General features: G+C 36.5%; 1 protein-coding gene across 2 annotated transcripts in view; it reads left to right on the forward strand.

Moving 5' to 3' along the window:
• The window catches only part of FRK (fyn related Src family tyrosine kinase), a 315,749-nt gene that overhangs the window by 65,193 nt on the left and 231,616 nt on the right, over positions 1–18,940 (forward strand). For both annotated transcript variants that reach the window (XM_036317934.1, XM_036317933.1), the window contains exons 3-5: positions 6,886–7,049; positions 8,761–8,929; positions 14,337–14,495. In XM_036317934.1, coding sequence (XP_036173827.1) covers positions 6,886–7,049; positions 8,761–8,929; positions 14,337–14,495 — 492 coding nt within the window. The remainder of the gene's footprint in view (positions 1–6,885; positions 7,050–8,760; positions 8,930–14,336; positions 14,496–18,940) is intronic.

Genomic DNA, 18,940 nt, shown 5'->3' on the forward strand with positions numbered 1-18,940 from the left:
GCAAACATGATTGGAATTTAAAGAATACCTCACCTGAAGCACACCAGTCGTATTCCTGGAGTCATCATGCTCTCCTTCCCTTTTGTCCCAGTTCCTTCACCCACTTATTTAAATTTTTAAAAATATTTGATAATTTATGCAAGTCTCTGGATCTTGTTGGAACAAAGCAGGGAAATAACTAAATAAATGCATGTAAATATTTGGAATATTCCCTTAGGGTAAGTTTTGAAAAGTAGAAGCACTGGCTCTCATGCCGCATTAAATGTTAACCCAGTGAAAGATTTTCTGCAGGAAACTAAGCTAATATATAGTAATATAATCCAAGTGAGTAAATTCCTGGTGATTTATTGCATGTCTAATATTGAATGAGAAGTTAGAATCCTGAGAGAAATAGTCAAATTGTTTCTCAGGGACTTTCTCTGCAATAGCAGATGCTGCAAAGGCAATTTTCCTGTGATACTGTGGGAGACACTTTTCTATTAAATTATCTGACAAAATACTGATGTACAATTATGTATTGTTAAAGAGATACTCATCTTCTTAAGCTCTCATATATAGACAATACAGTTGAAATTCGAGTCTGAAAATTTAAGAACCAGCTTTCATATGGGTTTGTTCTATTTTTACAATGATTTTTTAGACATTTTCCTCAAAAATATCATTACTATTTGCATAGATATATGGATAAAACTCATGATGTCTGTGCTATATAATATCCAGAAGAGATAGTCTATTTTTGTGTGTGATATCTAGAAGAGACCGTCTATTTTTGTGTGTAAAACCTTCATCTTTGACTGTGAAGGTCTCCTAGATCACTAATAATCCTGGAAGACCTCAGGTCATGAGAGCTATCAGATGTTTCCTCAAAGAGCTCTTTAAGTAAGTTTTTTGACTCACCTAACATAGACATTCTCTTAATAGTCTTCACATCACTCAACCTACCAGTTTAATAGTCAAGTTTACTGACTGATGTCCACAGCACACTGGCTATAGCTAGCGGGGAGGCAGGAGCTCTAGGGGACTCACTAATTGAGTTGCATGCATAAAAAGAGTTAGTTCTGTTTGTTCCCTTTGGTTTTAGTGAATTTCCTTTTTTTTTTTTCCCAGAAAAGGAGAGAACAACTCTTCAACCTTCAATATTTTAAGACAGATGTACTTTCTTCTTTCAAAACTGCTCAGACTAGCATCCTGCTCTATTTGCTACAGAATGAAATGCATGACATGTGTGTGCCTTGAATTCTGTTTTAAGGGGAGATGCAATATAAAAACTCAATTAAATGTTATTTACTTATGGGCATAGACCCACCCTAACATGATTTCTGAAGCAGTGGTATGGTAGGAGTTATCATGATTATTTTTTTTAATAGTTTTAAAAAGTACAAACAAGCCAGTGTTGCTCAATGGTTGAGCGTTGACCTGTGAACCCAGAGGTCATAGTTTGATTTTCTGTCAGGGCGCATTCCCAGGTTGCGGGCTAATTTACCCAGCAGCCTATCGATGATTCTGTCTCATCATTGATGTTCTATCTCTCTCTTCCTCTCCCTTCCTCTCTTAAATCAATAAAAAAAGTAAGTACAAATAAACCTTCCAGAGGAGGTAAGTGCAGAAGTTCTCTTACACAGAATTAATAGTAATTTCTTCACTTCGCATGTTTGGTGGCTACTATGTTATGTAGCCATTATTGTTCATCAGAGTGGAGAATTTTACTTTGGATATGGCTCTCTTTTGATGACAGTGCTATTTGATAATGCTGATATTCCAATGTAGCACTCACACAGTGGACATTTAGATATATCTATCATCCTTTGTGAATGATGACATTCAAACTATCCCTGTGGGGATATGTAGATAAGATCATTAGTCTCATTCTCTAGATAAGGAAACTGAAATGAAATTTCTTGCCTAAGGTCAAAGAACAAATCCCTGGCAGACAAGATTAGGGCAGTAAATTCTTGATTTTCAACACTTTGCTCAATCATCTAAGTCAAATTGTTTTACTCAGTATAGGACCAGGCTATTATCAGTTAGTAGGAATACAGCTATGCCCAAATGATGCCAGAGGACTAGTCAGAAAATGAAAACTAGCTCAGTTAACCATTTGTTTATCTATAAAATGCCAAACCCCTTGTTATATTGATATTTTTCATTGAGTGTACTAGGTTGTCTTTGAGTGATTCAGACACAGACTCTATACATATTGTATTCAAAAATTAATTTCTGGAAGTTCTGTCTTAAAAAAATCTAAGTTTGGAATATATTGGATTTTATAATGATTTAATATGTTCTGAATAATATGTTAGTGGTGTGGTAGAATGAGTACAGGACTTCGAAATTTCTATTTGATGAAATCTCACAGCACTCCTTTGTGTAGTGGTAGACAAACCCGTTTCTACCATGAGAGACAATGTAACATAAGATCTCACCATTAGGAGAAAGCTGGGCTTCTATGTCAACCTTTGACTACTTGAAAAAGCATTTGCATATGAAAATTGGACTGAAATCTCAACACTCTATTGATAACACATGAATTCCCCCAGGAGCAGTTGCTCTGGATAATCAGGTGACTTGGGTCTGGGTCCTTGTAGAAGTTTATGAGCAGAAATAGTTGATTTCTTTAAACACTCAACAAACTTTTATTGTACTCTTCTTGGATATTTTCAGGTAAATTAATCAGTTGACAGGTGAAACATTTACTCCTAGGTCAAACAGCATAAATGAGAGTCAAGAAGCAAACTCAGGGTGCTTGGCCTTTTAGCTCAGTTCATTCAATCATGATTCTACTGAGTTTTTGATGGGTGATTCCATTATTTTTTATAGTTAGCCTTATATTTTTTGCAGTTGAGCTACTAAAATGCTTAACTAATTTGAACCCATAATAATTCACAACAAGAAAGACACAAGTATTATTATTCACTTCTGGTCTCTAGAACTTGGAGTAGGTTGGTTCAATAATAAAGATTACAGTGAACCAAAAAAGGAATAGAAAATTTATTTCTCCCTAGTTCTGAGACACCTGAATTCAATCTTTATTTGGAATGTCAATGCAAATGTGTGGATTCACTACTAACAAATTAAAACCACTTTAAAAAAAAATCATACAATTTGGATTTGATTACTCAGGAATACAATATTAAAAGTGCCTCCATCCTGACTACACTGTATTGAATTTTCTTGATATAGCTTCTGTGGTTTAATTTTTAAATTACATAAACCTTTCAATCTTGTTTAGATTGAAAACTTGAATGAGCCACATAGAAATACCCTCACTGTCAATAACAAATGAAACAGTTATTTCTGTGTTATGTTGCAAAAAATTAAGAAATTGGCTATAACCATGAATGATTGTACTCTAATAGTCTTTATATCCTGGAGCTGAGTTCATTTTCCTCCCTTTAAAAATAAAATTCCAAGGAAATCCTGTCCTGAAAGTATTTGTGTAATTACCTATTTAATTTTGCAGCTGACATTTCAAAAGCTTATATTTCACTTCAAATCCAAGAGTCAGTGACATCATTCATGCATCTAGCAGATGTTTATGTTAGTTGTTACTCTGTGCCAACCTCTGGATTAAGAAAGCAGAGCCTCTGCCCTTCACGGAACCACTTCTACTGAGATGAATTCCATAACAGGTTATTATAAATATATATATGCCATTAAACAGGAGCTGGGGAGGAGTATATTCCATAAGGTGGATGGGGAAGGCTGGTTCTGGGGATTTAAATTGAAACCTATGGGAAGATGTGTAGGAAAAGCTTTCAAGTGGTGTTCAAGGCTCCAAAGTGAGAACTAAGTATTGTGAAAGGGGATAAAAAAAGAAATAGGAATTTAGAGAGAAGAAGCAACAGCCATTAGTATGGTGTGGAGGGGGTCAATGGGAAAAAATAAAAAAAAACACACAAGTAAACAAAGGGGACATCTGTAATACTTTCAACAATAAAGATAAATTAAAAAAAAATGTTGGAACACTAAGGTGGAAACATTTGGAAATGTGGAGATTTCTCAAAGCCTGCTCTTGACGAAGAAGCTAAGGACCAACGAGACTGACATGTTTTGGTCATATAAAGTTAAATTGTAATATGGGTCTCCCATCTCCCCATCTTTTTGGTTAAACACAATTACTTTTATTATGCTTGACAACTCTGGATGTATTAGACAGAACTGGTTTTTACAACAGAGAGTTTAAATCTTTATCTGCAAATAGTTGGCAAACATTTACTAGGCTTGCTTTATAATCAATATCAATCATTGTGATTTGCATCCCTTTTTAAGAATATCACAAGGAGTATTTTGACTCTTCAGTCATCTATTGGCTTTAGTCTCTAGCTTGGAAATCATTAGGTCTTCAGTGGTGCACTAAAAAGGAATTCCTAAGTTTATGCTTAACTCCCATGTAGTCAATTTGGAACCAGATATTGTTCATCTTGTTTAAATATGGGGATTTTTTTTATTGCTTTTTATCATTTCTAATTATAGACCTATTGGCTAACTAGACATCTCAAGTATAATTTGCTCACTTTTCTTTCGATGGATGGCAAAGATTGAATATTCAGAGCAATAATTTATATAAATTGCAGATATATTTTATATTTAGCTACCTTTCTACTGGTAATATTTTTATTACTTTGTGGAGAAATAAATTTGGGCTAATATTGTTTACCGCTCTCTTTTGATATATTGTTAACCTTTTAGTCCATACATAGGAATCTGCTACGTACTTAGCTCTGTATCTTAATAAAACTCTTTTATTTAGTGATGATTTTACAGGCCAATTAACATTGTCCCAAAGTCATAATCAGTGGGAATGGTAATTTGACACAGAGAGTACAAGTGTTCCAGATACCTAAATATTGTAATTTAAGAAGTTTGTATTGCTTTTGGAGAAGCTAAATATACTCTTGCCCGCTGTATTTAAAAAAAAAAAAAGTTTCGTCTGGTATACATTCACAGAATGAATATACTCATGTACCCAGCACCCAGTCAAGAAATAGAATGTGACTAATACCCCAGTCTGACTCTTAATATCAACAGTTTTGTTATTTTTACATTTTTAAATAATGGAACCATAATTTTGTGTTTGTGAGATTCATTCATGTTATTATTATCTGTATATTTACATATCTTTATAGTATTCCACTGGATAAATATAAACAATTTATATTAGTCCATTCTATAGTTGATGGACATTTAGATTGTTTCCGGCTTTAGGTTCTGACAAAAAATGCCACTAAAAACATTCCTATATATGCGTTTTGATATATATATATTGTGTATTTTTGTTTATTATTTACTTAAGAGTGGAATTACTACATTACAGGTCTGGTTATGTTGAACTTTAGTAGATCATGACAAATAGTTTTCCAAAGTGATTGTAAAAATTACAGTTTTATCCACTGTGTGGAGAGAGATAATCTAGTTATTTGCTTCCTTGTCAATGCTTGACATAGTCTTTTTTTTTTTTTTAATTATAGCTCTTCTGGTGTACAGCAATAACTTTTCAAGGAAAATATTGTCTGAGCCTTTGACATATCCTCAGTAAACCTCTGTACTTGAATTGAGATGTCTTCTCAGTCTTCTTTCCGTTCATGAAAGCATTGCTCCAACTTGACTGATTAATAAAGCATGCATTTCAATATTTAGCAAGGAATTCAGAATATCTCTATTCCTGGTAAATGCTGCTCAATACTTACCAATAACTTTGCTAAGTGAATGGGTAGCTATGAAGAGCTTCAGTAAATATTTTTAATACAAGTGCAGAAAACCAGATTCAAACTAATTTAAAACAAAAATTAGGAAGTTAATTGACTCTTATAGTTGACAAGCCAGGCTTGGCTGGCCCCAGGGGTCAAGCTTCACATTTCCTATCAAGAATCTGTTTTTCCACTTGAACAGCTTATCTTCTTAGGCAACTCACCTCTTTCCCTGGAGGGGGAAGAATTTTTCTAGTTCCAAACTCCCAGCAGTTAAACAGAAACAGCAACAAGACAACAACGGTAACAAATTTCTTCCTGTATTTCTAGAACTCTCTAACACAAGTCCTGGAATTCAGTCTTCTTGGCTCTGACTGCCTTCCTTGGTTCAGGGTTGGCACCAGGTCCCCTTGGACCGCGTGCTCTTAGAGGATCATTGATTCTTCAGGGAACATTGCTAGAAGAGAGGACAATGGTTAGTGGAAAGCAAAAGCAACAGAATATCCACTGCAAGTCGGGTGACTTAAAAAGGACAAGCGGTCTATTCCTCAATGTTCTAGGACTTATCCCTGGGATAAGCAAAACGGCTGGGAAATTGTATACATTTTAGGCCCCGGGGAATTGCTTTTATTGAAATGTGCTAGGGCATATCAGCCTGTATTGAGAGACAGAGAATGAATGGCCCTGCAAAATTTTGTATATTATTGTCTGATAGTACTGAGGACACTGATTAGTCTATTTCAGTGTCCATGTTATAGGATTTCATGGGAGAAAATTCTTCCTGGTCTTTGTATCAAGAAGAGTTGAACTATTTTCAAACACCTTTTATGATTTTATCTTATAAATGCTGCAATTTCTGAAACTGATAATGTTTCCTCTTCGCATTGCTAGAACGATAGAATCAATTGTATGGCCTGTTTTAGTCAAATAAATTATGCCGTGGTGCGTAGTTTTCTAGGGCTAGCCTCACTCTGTTATTTTTATCCTATATTTCCTTTAAATTATGATTTCACAACTCTTTTTTTTTATTCTGCTGTATGTCCTTTGTAAATATTCTGAAGTATTTTCTGAAACAAAGTTGACAAATAAGTAGAATTTGTGAAAATTTTATTCCATACATTGAAACTATCACCACAAAATAAGTAAATCTGCTTGGCTTTGGCAAGAAGTTATTAACGGGACTTATTTTGGGTTCCAGTTTTAGTTGAAAGGGCTGTGAAACACTATAAAATCAGAAGACTGGATGAAGGGGGCTTTTGCCTTACTCGGATAAGAACCTTTACCACGCTGAATGAATTTGTGAGACACTACACCAAGACAAGCGATGGCCTGTGTGTCAAGCTGGGGAAACCATGCTTAAAGGTAAAATGCTTTCAAGCTGTGTTCATTTATCTTTGAAGTTAACTTTTCCCCTTAAGATACTGAATATTTTTCATGTGACTCATCAGTTCAGAAAAAAAAAAAGGTCATTTGGTTACCTGAGGCATGGATAGGTAGACTATGGCCCATGTGCCAATACTGTCTCACACTCACTTTTGTTAGTGAATTTTATGGGAACATAGACATGCTCATTTATTTACAAATTCTCTTTGCTTTTTTACTGTAATAGCAGAGTTTAGTAATTGCAATAGAGACTGTATGACCCACAAAGCCTAAAATATTTACTATCTTATTCTTTTCAGAAAAAGTTTGCTAACCCTTGACCTAGAGCAATCACTGAAGACAGAAAATATTCATCCTTTGCACTAAGAAATTAGTATGGTATCCTGCCATTGGAGCACTTAATGATATGGCTGGAGAGAAAAAAAGTGCCAGAATATAATTCCTACTTAGATCTGCATTCAGGAATATTAATATGAAATTAGTAGGTTCATTATCTGGATGAGCTGTCTACATATAGATATCATTAAACTAATTGTTCTAACAGTTTGATTGTTTGACCTAAGCTGTTTGGTGGGAGGAGATAACACTTATAGACTTGTCTACATCCATCATCATTTAGTTGTTGGCTTGTTTTACCTAAATGTATTTAAAGTTATGCAGTGGTCATGTGCTGGGGCGGGGCAAGCCCTCAGCTTCTCCTCAGAGCCCAGGTCTCACATACTGTCAGTGGGGTAGCCAGCACTGCGGTTTATACCTTGATGATTAATGAAAGAATGGTGACACCTCATCAGAATGTTATTGACAGTAGAAGCTGAAGAATTTTATGTAGTATGTATAGAATACGTTGAGTTAAATTCTGCCAAGTTAATATGCAATTTTGGTGTAAATATGTACATCTTAGATAGTATAGGAATGACCCCACAATAGTATCTAAGCACATGCTAAGAAAAGCTTCCAAAGATACAGCTTATATCCAAAACATACAAAGATATAGCTTATAAAATACTCAATATATAGCTTATACCCAAAGATATAGCTTATAAAATACTCAGTTTGACTAATATTGTTAAATCCAGTGGGGAAAAGGGTTTACGGAGATGCACCGGGTGGTAGAAGGTAAACTAGACTATGGACTCTAGGAGAGCAGTGGCCTGGCCTTTTTGGTTACAGAATGGGACCTAGCTGAAATATTTATTTATTAAGTGGACAAGTAAATGGATGAATGAACAAATAAATGAATTTCAAAAAAGATGAAAATTTTAATTATGCAAAAATATGTGATACATATAGTAAATGCTATAGGCCAAAGAGTTTGGGAAGTAATTGCGAATGAAGTGGAAACTTCAATTTGGCCTTAAAATTTAGCTAGGCAAAGAGGCAAAGGGAAATCATTCCAGACCCATGTGAGGGAGGAATTGGGGGTGGGGTGGGACAGATGGACAGCAGGTGCCTGAGTTAGCAGGATATGGGTGTGGGGGGCGGCGGACGTCAGCTTGAAGAAGTAATTACTACTATATAGATTCTGCCACAACTGCTTTTTATTTTAAAGCAATTAGAATACAATTTATAATATTTTGTGTTTTTTTTTATTAAAATGGTCTTTTTTAAAAAGGACATGGACTATTACTTTCATTCAAAAAATTGTTAAATCTTTTTTTCTTACAAATATTCTTATTATCCCACGACACAGGTACAAGTGCCAGCTCCTTTTGATTTGTCGTATAAAACTGTGGACCAGTGGGAGATAGACCGCAAGTCTGTGCAGCTTCTGAAGCGATTAGGATCCGGTCAGTTTGGCGAAGTGTGGGAAGGCCTCTGGAACAATACTACTCCCGTAGCAGTAAAAACGTTAAAACCAGGTACGAAAATGAGAACGTCAAAGGTTCAATGGCATACGTTGATTTTTATAAGTTCAACTTGCCGCTGTCCAGGAGGTCACAGGGCGGCCCATGCAGACATCGAGCAAGCGCTGGAATCACCCTCTGGCCCAGGTGACCGTAACCCGGGGCCAAGGCTTAGGGCAGTGATGGCGAACCTATGACACGCGTGTCAGAGGTGACACGCGAACTCATTTTTTTGGTTGATTTTTCTTTGTTAAATGGCATTTAAATATATAAAATAAATATCAAAAATATAAGTCTTCGTTTTACTATGGTTGCAAATATCAAAAAATTTCTATATGTGACACTGCACCCGAGCTAAGTTAGGGTTTTTCAAAATGCTGACACACCGAGCTCAAAAGGTTCGCCATCACTGCTGTAGGGCAAGACCATGCTCCCTGGATCAGCTAAGTCTTAATATGTCCCCCATGTAAGATTTCAATAGGCATCTTTTCTCTAGGGTTAGGGTCCAACCCTCCAGTGTTCCTCCTCCCCTTTTCTCCTAGGTGTAGTTAAAAATGCTCATTTATGGAATATACTTAAATCAGTGGAAACTTGGAGTTATTTCAGGGGATGGTTATTTTCTTATACACTGGTTGTGTATGGTCAAAAGACAAAATGGTCCATCAAAAGAGCTCGTATTTGAAAATGTAGGAACTATTTTCTCCTCTATCTTCTTTTTCCCTGTAGTGAAAATTGAAAGTATACTAAAATCAGTATTTATCCAGCCAGACATCATTTTCTTTATTTTAAAAATGAGGTAGGAGAATTGAGACAGATTAAATAACTTTCCTAAGACTTACTTGTCATACAATATTAAGGATTTTTTTTTCATTTCTTTCTCTTAATTGATTAAGGTATTACATATGTGTCCTTATTGCCCTCTTGCCCCACCCCCCATGCTCTCACCCCCTTGTTGTCTGTGTCCATTGGTTAGGCTTATGTGCATGCATACAAGTCCTTTGGTTGATCTCTCTCCCTTCCCCCGCCCTCCCCTGCCTTCCCTCTGAGGTTTGACGGTTTGATCATTGCTTCTCTGTTTCTGGATCTGTTTTTGTTCATTAGTTTATGTTGTCATTCTATCCCACAAATGAGTGAGATCATGTGATATTTATCTTTCTCTGACTGGCTTATTTCGCTTAGCATAATGCTCTCCAGTTCCATCCATGCTGTTGCAAATGGTAAGAATTTCTTCTTTTTTACTACAGCATAGTATTCCATTGTGTAGATGTATCACAGTTTTTTAATTCACTCATCTGCTAATGGGCACTTCGGCTGTTTCCAAATCTTAGCTATGGTAAATTGTGCTGCTATGAACATAGGGGTGCATATATCCTTTCTGATTGGTGTTTCTAGTTTCTTGGGATATATTCCTAGAAGTGGGGTCACTGGGTCAAATGGGAGTTCCATTTTTAGTTTCATGAGGAAACTCCCTACTGTTCTCCACAGTGGCTGCACCAGTCTGCTTTCCCACCAGGAACACCCCAAGGGTTCCTTTTTTATTGAGGAAATTTTTAAACTACTCCATGCCTCAGTGTTATCATTTGCAAAATAGAGTTAATAGAGTTAAGGCCAACCTAGCAGGGTTGCTATGAAGATTAAATTAAGTCATTAGTGGCAATGCTTTACATATTGTCTAATTTATAGTACGCAACCAATCAAAACTGTAATAATAATAAAACTATAATAATAACAAAGTCAGTAAAAGGCAGCTAGAATTTGAACTCACGTCTACTCCTATTGCATCACACCCCAAGGAAGTGACATTCTATGAAAGTGAAATGTTGCTGTAGTAGCTGCATATCTACTTCTAATAACGGGAAAGAATAGTAACCAAAAGCTAGAATATAATTCTCTGGGGGACCTCCATTATTTACCTAGTCCAGAATTCTTAGAAGTTTAGAAAGCCACCAGGTGGCAGCACTTGAGCACCTGGGTGCTGCTGGCTAGCAGTCTTGTAAACACTATTGTTCCAAACTGACCAAGGATTGGATTTAAAAGTTTTGAGGTGAACATCTCAAATACTGCACAAACTGCTACACCGTAAGATAATTTGCAGCTTCAGCATTAGATAATGTTATATTCCTTTTGCTGACATCAAACCAGGTTTTTGGTGTTTGCTGTGATCAAATGCAAGATCCACGCAAAAATCAATGTGGAACAGGATATGTAGGTGGCAGTGTTTTATCTGCTTCCAAGAACTGAGAAATTGTGTACTGCCCAGTAGTTGCATGCATTCCTTTAGTAATTAATTGTAGTTAAGAATACAATTTTAAAAATTAATTTTGTTAGGATACAAGAACATCTTAAGTTGTTTGCATGTAACTGAGTAATTAATAGGACTGTTAGGTATTCATTTTGGCTTAGGAGCCTTGTGAAAAATGTACTGAGACAGCGAGTGTGCCATGAACCGAGTAAGTGTGAGACCCTCTGTTATAATAGTTAAGAGCATAAAGTTTGGTGTAGGACACACCTGAGCCCTAACGTGGCTCTGCCCTTTATGAGTTTGGACAATTTATTCAACTTTTTGAACCTCCTCATCTGAAGTGGAAATTATGTCAGTTCCTACTTCATAGGATTTTATAAGGACAAATTGAGTAAATTTACACCAAATATCTGCAGTGAGTTCTTAGTAAATGTTAGCTTCAATGTCCACTGGTGTACAAATTCGCCAGTGCAGAAGCCCAGCCTTGCCACTTACCCCTGCCAACAGGGAACAATGCAGAAGCACTTTTAAGTGGCCAGATGCCATGCCAGTACTCCAGGTGAGGGAGGGCGACCTGTTCCAGCACCTGAGATTTTTCAAAGTCACTGTGTGTTGATGATTATGAATCCTAATTTGGTTGATAATTGACAGTAAACTTTGATGTCCAATCTAATGCTTTTCCAAAAAGAAGCAGCTAGCTATCCATCCTAATATTGCTCTTCAAGGAAGACCTCCTAGAGGTCAAAAAAAACAAAAAATCAGATTTCTTATATCAAAAAATGTGCCGCAATAGTTTTCTCTCCAACAGGAATAATTATTATTGATTTACAGTGTAATAGCAGCAAACAGCTTTGGTGATTGGTTAAATGTCTTCACTTCACTGGGGCCATTAATCAATCTCAGCAGCTATTTATTGCTTAGCAGACTACTATGCAATAAAGACGAGCCTGAAATCAACTCCCACAGTAGCTTTGACAGGCAGAAATTAATATTTAATGTTGCATTACAAGCGGAGTTGAGATCGGGTCTCCTTTGCTATGCAGCTGGTCAGCTATAACCAGTGCAGCCAGCCCTCACCTGCAGAGGCTCCTGACATACAGTGGTTTCAGCTATTGTGGACAGTCTGTTTTGGCACTGATTTGGGTGTTCTGTATTCCATGAATCTGATGCCCAACCAAAGCATCAGCATAGAAACGCATTGTATATCTAAGTTGGATGAATGATGATCATAATTTCTGCTATCACTGGAAACTTCATAAATCAGATTAATTTTTGGGGGGTGGGAAGTATCCCACTATATCTGTATCTGATCATAGGCCAATCTAGTTGTAACAACCAAGAACAAAGTCCTTTATTATGGTTTGAGTGTCTCTTTTATATTCAGCTTCATTTTGCCACTATGATTCAAGATTTTAATAGTACTTGATTATATAGGGCAAGCAAATGGTGTGGATGAAATTGAGGAAGCTCAGCAAAATGTGATGGAAAAGAGAATAGGCCATTTCCCCTATCTTTCTTCTTTAAGTTTTTACCCCTTCCCCTCCTCAGCCTGCGAAAAATACATACAGTTGATTTGGTTAGTTTACCCCAGTGTATGCTATTTCTAATCATACAAATAATGGTCAAGAGTCGTTAAATACATACTAATATGTGTCAGGCATTGTCATTATCCTGATAATCATTTTATGATGTCAGTGAGATTATTAGCCACATTTTACAGATGGAGAAACTGAAGTTCAGAGATGTTTGGTAACTTACTAAAGATCACACAGTGAGCCAGGATTTGTTCAGAATTGAGTTTAATTGAGCCTGGGTTCTGAACTTCTGGATTTTCAAAGGGCATATCAAAGGATAGATGGCCTAAATGCTTTATGTGAAATGATCTTCAGGTCACATGTAACTCTTCTTAACTTCACATTAGTAAACAGGTCAGAGTATTTATTACCTTAGAATGTCAGAGCTTCTCCACACCTCAGTTCAAATATCAGTTGTGAAATCTTCAACATGAGACGATGATGAGTGGAACGGTCTCTTTGAGCAACAGTGGAATATTTGCACTATCCATAGTGAATACTGAGGTGTGAAATTATAGTGTTTATTCACTTACAGTAATCCATCTGAAACATCATATCCCACAAGAAGTTAAAGATTTAAAAGTTACTGATGAAATGTAAACTCCAGGTCTCCTCTTCCTCTCAGATTTTATTTGATGGTAGCTACTTGGTACTTTGCATGGTGAGTCAGAGTTGAGCCATTTAAATGCAATTAATTGTAGATGAGTCTTCAGAATAGGCCCCAATACTGTATCCATTATCATGTGATCAAGCTATTAAGACTCTAACTGTGGGAATATTAATATAGAAGAAAATGTTGAATATCAGTTTCAACTTAGACACAAATGACTGATGGAAAAAATACTAAATTTTGGGAGTGGCCTTTGAATATTTTCTACTTGGTCTATACCAGGGGTCCTCAAACTATGGCCTGCGGGCCACATGCAAATAAAAATATTGTATTTGTTCTCATTTTGTTTTTTTTTTACTGCAAAATAAGATATGTGCAGTGTGCATAGGAATTTGTTCATAGTTTTTTTTTTTAAACTATAGTCTGGCCCTCCAACGGTCTGAGGGACAGTGAACTGACCCCCTGTTTAAAAAGTTTGAGGACCCCTGGTCTATACCATATGTTCCTACAGAAATAAAGACATAAATACAGCCAAATGTCATTGCTTTAGGATTGTTAACCACCTGTTCCTATAATGGGTACCAAGGACAGGGAAGCTATCAGTCTTCCCCGGATCCTGGGCCAAAAATATTCAGTGTTCTCCAGTATTCGTGTTAACAGAATGTCTTCTCTTTGTGTTCTGAAGATGCCTGCCTTGTTTTATCCATCAGACTGTCAGTCTCTCCTTTTTTCTTTATTTTTCACATGGACCTGAATCAACCTTTCTTCAGCTACAGGTCATAACACATAAACTGCACACCCTGATGCACCAATACATCCAGCACTAGGTTGCTCTGGCTGAACTGAATCTCTTCTTTGATAAATCTGAAGATTTGTGACACCAATGTTCTTACCTTACTGAGGGGCAGGAAGCAATCTTGGTGATTCCCACCAGGCTGCTGGGAGGATAGGGAAGCTTCAATAACTTAAAGTGATTTCCCCCTCTTCTTGTTTCAGGTTCAATGGATCCAAATGACTTCCTGAGGGAGGCTCAGATAATGAAGAACCTAAGACATCCAAAGCTTATCCAGCTTTATGCTGTTTGCACTTTAGAAGATCCAATTTATATTATTACAGAGTTGATGAGACATGGAAGTCTGCTAGAATATCTCCAAAGTAAGCTAAAGACTTAATAAAAGGAAAAAAGAGTGTAATTTCGTTTAGCAAGTCCTATAAATGTCAATTTAGCAAGCTTTCTATAACCCAAAGGATATTTACTATGTGTATATCGGTGAGAATGAATGTCTTCACATTGAATTGCCCAACTATTCTTTAATAGGATATATACTGTGTACTCAAAGGAAGGAAAATATTTATGTAGTGGGAGAACAAAGTGTTCACAATAGACACATCAAAGTACTTAAATGTAATGTGGGAAATTGAAGAATAGATGTTTTGCATCATCCTTTGTTTCCTATAATAACTAATTGAACATTATCAGTCATGGGACCAACTTTTTCTATGGCTCAGAATTAGGGGATATAAAATATTTTCAGAGAAAGAGAGGGAGAAGTAGCCTCATTTTTTTTTCTTTGCCAGTGTTTGATTAAGTTGTAGTTGTTGGTGTTTAAAATACTTTCACTGTTAGGCAATATTATAATTTTTGTACTAAAAAGCAGAAATATGCTATTGCTTTATTTTTACATCTGCTTCCTATAGTCAGAGAAGACTTAAGGGCATTGTAAAACTTGGATGTTTATTAATGAAAACTTTCGTAAGCAACAATATAGTAAGCCTTAAAATGAGATGTTCAAAGTAGTTGAGATCAAGAACTGAGAGAATACAGTTGACTCTTGAACAATGTGTGGTTATGGTGCTGACTACCCACACAATTGAAAATCCGTGTATAACTTTTGATCCATGATAATTATTATAATTATCCCTCAGTAGCCATAGAAGCTTGGTTTTAGGACCCCATGCAGACATAAGAATTCATGGGTGCTTAAGTCCCCCATATAAAATGGCATAGATCAGCCATGGGCAAACTACGGCCCGCGGTCCGGATCCGGCCCATTTGAAATGAATAAAACTAAAAAAAAAAAGACCATACCCTTTTATGTAATGATGTTTACTTTGAATTTATATTAGTTCACACAAACACTCCATCCATGCTTTTGTTCCGGCCCTCCAGTCCAGTTTAAGAACCCATTGTGGCCCTCGAGTCAAAAAGTTTGCCCACCCCTGGCATAGATCAATGCATCCAGTTGGCCCTCTGCATCTGTGGACTCCCAACTTCAGGTCAAAAACAGTACAGGTATTTACTGGGAAAACAACAACAAAAACCCAGGGATTTGTACAGTTTAAACCCATGTTGTTCAAGGGTCAACTGTAATTCATACTTAAAAAAAGAATTTTCTATACTTTTTGAAATGTTAGAGTGGGATTGATATAATGTATAAAGAGGTAAAGGGAGATGAGAATAATATGATGAAGATAACAGAAAGATACAAGTATTCTCTTATTTCAGGTAAAGCTGGTAATATTAAATTGCAAAACTAGATTAGAAGAACCAAGAACATAAGGCCTGTTAAATGCTATTATAAGCAAAAACATGCTAGCTCCCTTGAATAAATATATAAAATTTAACAGCATCAGAATATGTTGTGCACTATAGAAAGACTAAGTTTAACCAATGAACCATTTTCCTTATTCCCAGGGACAAACATACGGAAGCCATTTTGGTTCATCATTAACAAAAATACTTTGTCAAGGTCACTTATAACATTCACAGTGTTAAGTCTAACAGTCAATTTATAATCCTCAGACTAATTACCAGTACTTTCTTTGGTGGACACTGTCTCCTCTGGAAGCACTTCCTTCAGGACACTTCACTCAATGGCTTTTCCTCCTAGGCTTCTTGCTGATTCTTCTCAATTTATATGATCTCTCTCATGTCTTAGACCTCTCAAAATCTTAGAACTTTTCACAATTCTTTTGCCATATCCCTTGCTAATCCCAGCCAGTTGCATTATTTAGTAACATTTATATATGAAAAATTCCCCAATATATATCTCTTCATTACTTCAGAATCATATATCCAACTGCCTTCTTAACTTCTCTACCTAACTGCAGTGTCAGTCTGAATAATGTAGGTATGACGCAGTAAGGAGCACCCGTCAAGTCCCACAGACTTAACAAGTGTTTATTTTGCCTATAATACATGTAAAAAATAGACTGACTGGTGCCTCAGCTCTTTTGATCACCTTGCCAGGGGCAAGGGATAGGACTAATCTTATTCTGGCTCTTAAAGTTTCTGACCCTGAGTGACAGAGGTGACTCTTCGTGTCCTCTTCACTTGGCCTAATCAAGTCAAATAGAGTAGGGGAGTGTGATTATCCAAGGTGTTTGAATGGAGACAAAAATAAATGTATGTGAACAGCCCTACTACCTATGTCTATTGGACATTTTTAAACATGTCCCAAACTGATCTTCTTGTATTATTCCCAGTAATCTGCTACTCTTGTGGTTTTTCTTTCTTTGACAATGTCAACAATTGGACCTAATATCTTGGAATCATTTCTACTTCTTCTCACATCCCATGTCTAACCAACCAGTAAATTCTATTGTCTTGCTTTCCAAATATGTCCAGAATATTACTACTTCTCAATATTCGCACTCTGGTCCAAGCCGTCATCAATTCTCTCCTGGGTTCTGCAATAGCTTCTTAAGTGGACTCCCGCTTTTGGTTCTTGAACCCATCATCTCTTCTCAGTATAGTTGCTGGAGAAATCCTGTTAAAGTGTAAATCAGATCATGTTCCTCCTCAGCTCAAAATTTTCAGTGACTCCTATTGGTTCTACTCTCTATAACCCCTAACGTACTGAGTGACCTGGTTCTCCATTACCTCTCTGCCCACATCTCCCACTACTTGCCCCTTGTTCATTCTGTGTCAGCTACACTGCCCTTCTTTGCTCATCTTCCAATCTTCCAGATGTGCTTTGTTTCAGGTGCTTCACACTTGCTGTTTTTTTAGATCTGAAATTGTTTCCCATTACCTATTCACATAGTCCACTTCCTTCCTTTCTGAAAATCTTCCTGAAAGATCTTCAGACATCTCCATTATGGTGAGTCCTTCACCGATCACCCTGTACATTCTAAAATTTAATCTCCCTCTATTGACTCTTTATATTCCTCTTTCCCGCTTTTTGTTTTTTTCCGTTTAGCTGTTAACTATACCGCATGACATTTATGTAGCTTATTTTTAGTATCTTCTAAAGTATAACTCCATGGGAACAGAGACTTTTATTTGTTTTAGTGCTAGAACAACTGCATATAAATCGTGTGCACTACTTAATGTACAGACTGACTGAATGGATAAATTCATGGATAGATTAAGTTGGGGCTATTCTGAACCTAATAAGATTGACTTGGGGTCAAGCTTGTTTTGAGGCTCTTAGTATCAGCTTGAAAAGATCCACTTATTACCCTGCAGACTCCCTTGGCATTGAGAATTTCTGTGACTTGTTAATGTGTCTTACTTGGGGCGAAACATGAACCCTGTTGGGACATGAGGTCAAGTTTACCAAGGCTGCCAATCACCAGGGTAGTTAACAGCAAGGAGGAGTAGTGAAGATATGCTTATTATAGACAATCCCTTCCCAATCAAGAGGACTTAATTTGACAAGTGATCTTATAATGAAATTTCTACTCTTAAATAGCCTATAATGATAAATATTAAGATGAGAGACTCCTGAGTGAAGGAACATAATTGAAAATATTTTCTTGCTACAGATGCAAATTGTCACATGTCTGTGAACTTTTATATCAGTTTTGACATCTGGCCATTTTATTTGAAGTGCGTTCTGAGGTTGAGTTAGGCAGTTCTAGGCCACTACACTTTTTCAGGGTAGGAAATTTGTTATTACTCAATTTCCTTCTCTATGGTGCCTGTCAGTGAAAACCTTTTTATGTCCACTGTAATAGGATTAGATGTTGTATTTGATAGTTGAAATAACATACGCATTTTTCTATAGAGCCATCTTTATAATCCCTAAGCTTAGCTGAATATTTTTGCAATAAATTTCTCCAAAATGGGAGAGGCTTGTCAAAAGACTTCAGCATTGAGGATAATTGATGCAGGTATTTCTTACTGAAATTTTGAAGAGGATAAATATCTGCATTATTTTCTAGTTTAGTTGGGCTTGTTTTCTTTCCAATAAATAGTTATAGATCTGACATATGTTAGGTTGTTTTCTTAAAAAAGATAAATCAAATCTTAGCACGTTGCTCATCATTTCATTGACAGTTCACTAAGTGGACTGAAGGAGACAGGAATGTTTTCACTTAGATATCCTTTAACTGAATACAACTATATAACTTGTTGCTGTTTGTGTGAATGGAAGTTTCTCTGGAGTCCCTGACTTTAGGGTGCTCAAGAGGGATGTCACCATGTCCTCACCTCCCATCCAGCCCTCAACCCCTTATAATCCACCTCCAGTGAAACAGCTTTTCCTGCCACCAAAGTCACCAATGACTCCCCTAGTTATTATATTTAGCAAAGGATGTTTAGTCCCTATCTTGCTGGACTTATTTGTAGACTTTGACAATGGTGGTGACTCTTT

Source organism: Myotis myotis, unplaced genomic scaffold (genome assembly GCF_014108235.1).
Source record: "Myotis myotis isolate mMyoMyo1 unplaced genomic scaffold, mMyoMyo1.p scaffold_m19_p_7, whole genome shotgun sequence".
Taxonomy (NCBI): Eukaryota; Metazoa; Chordata; class Mammalia; order Chiroptera; family Vespertilionidae; genus Myotis; species Myotis myotis.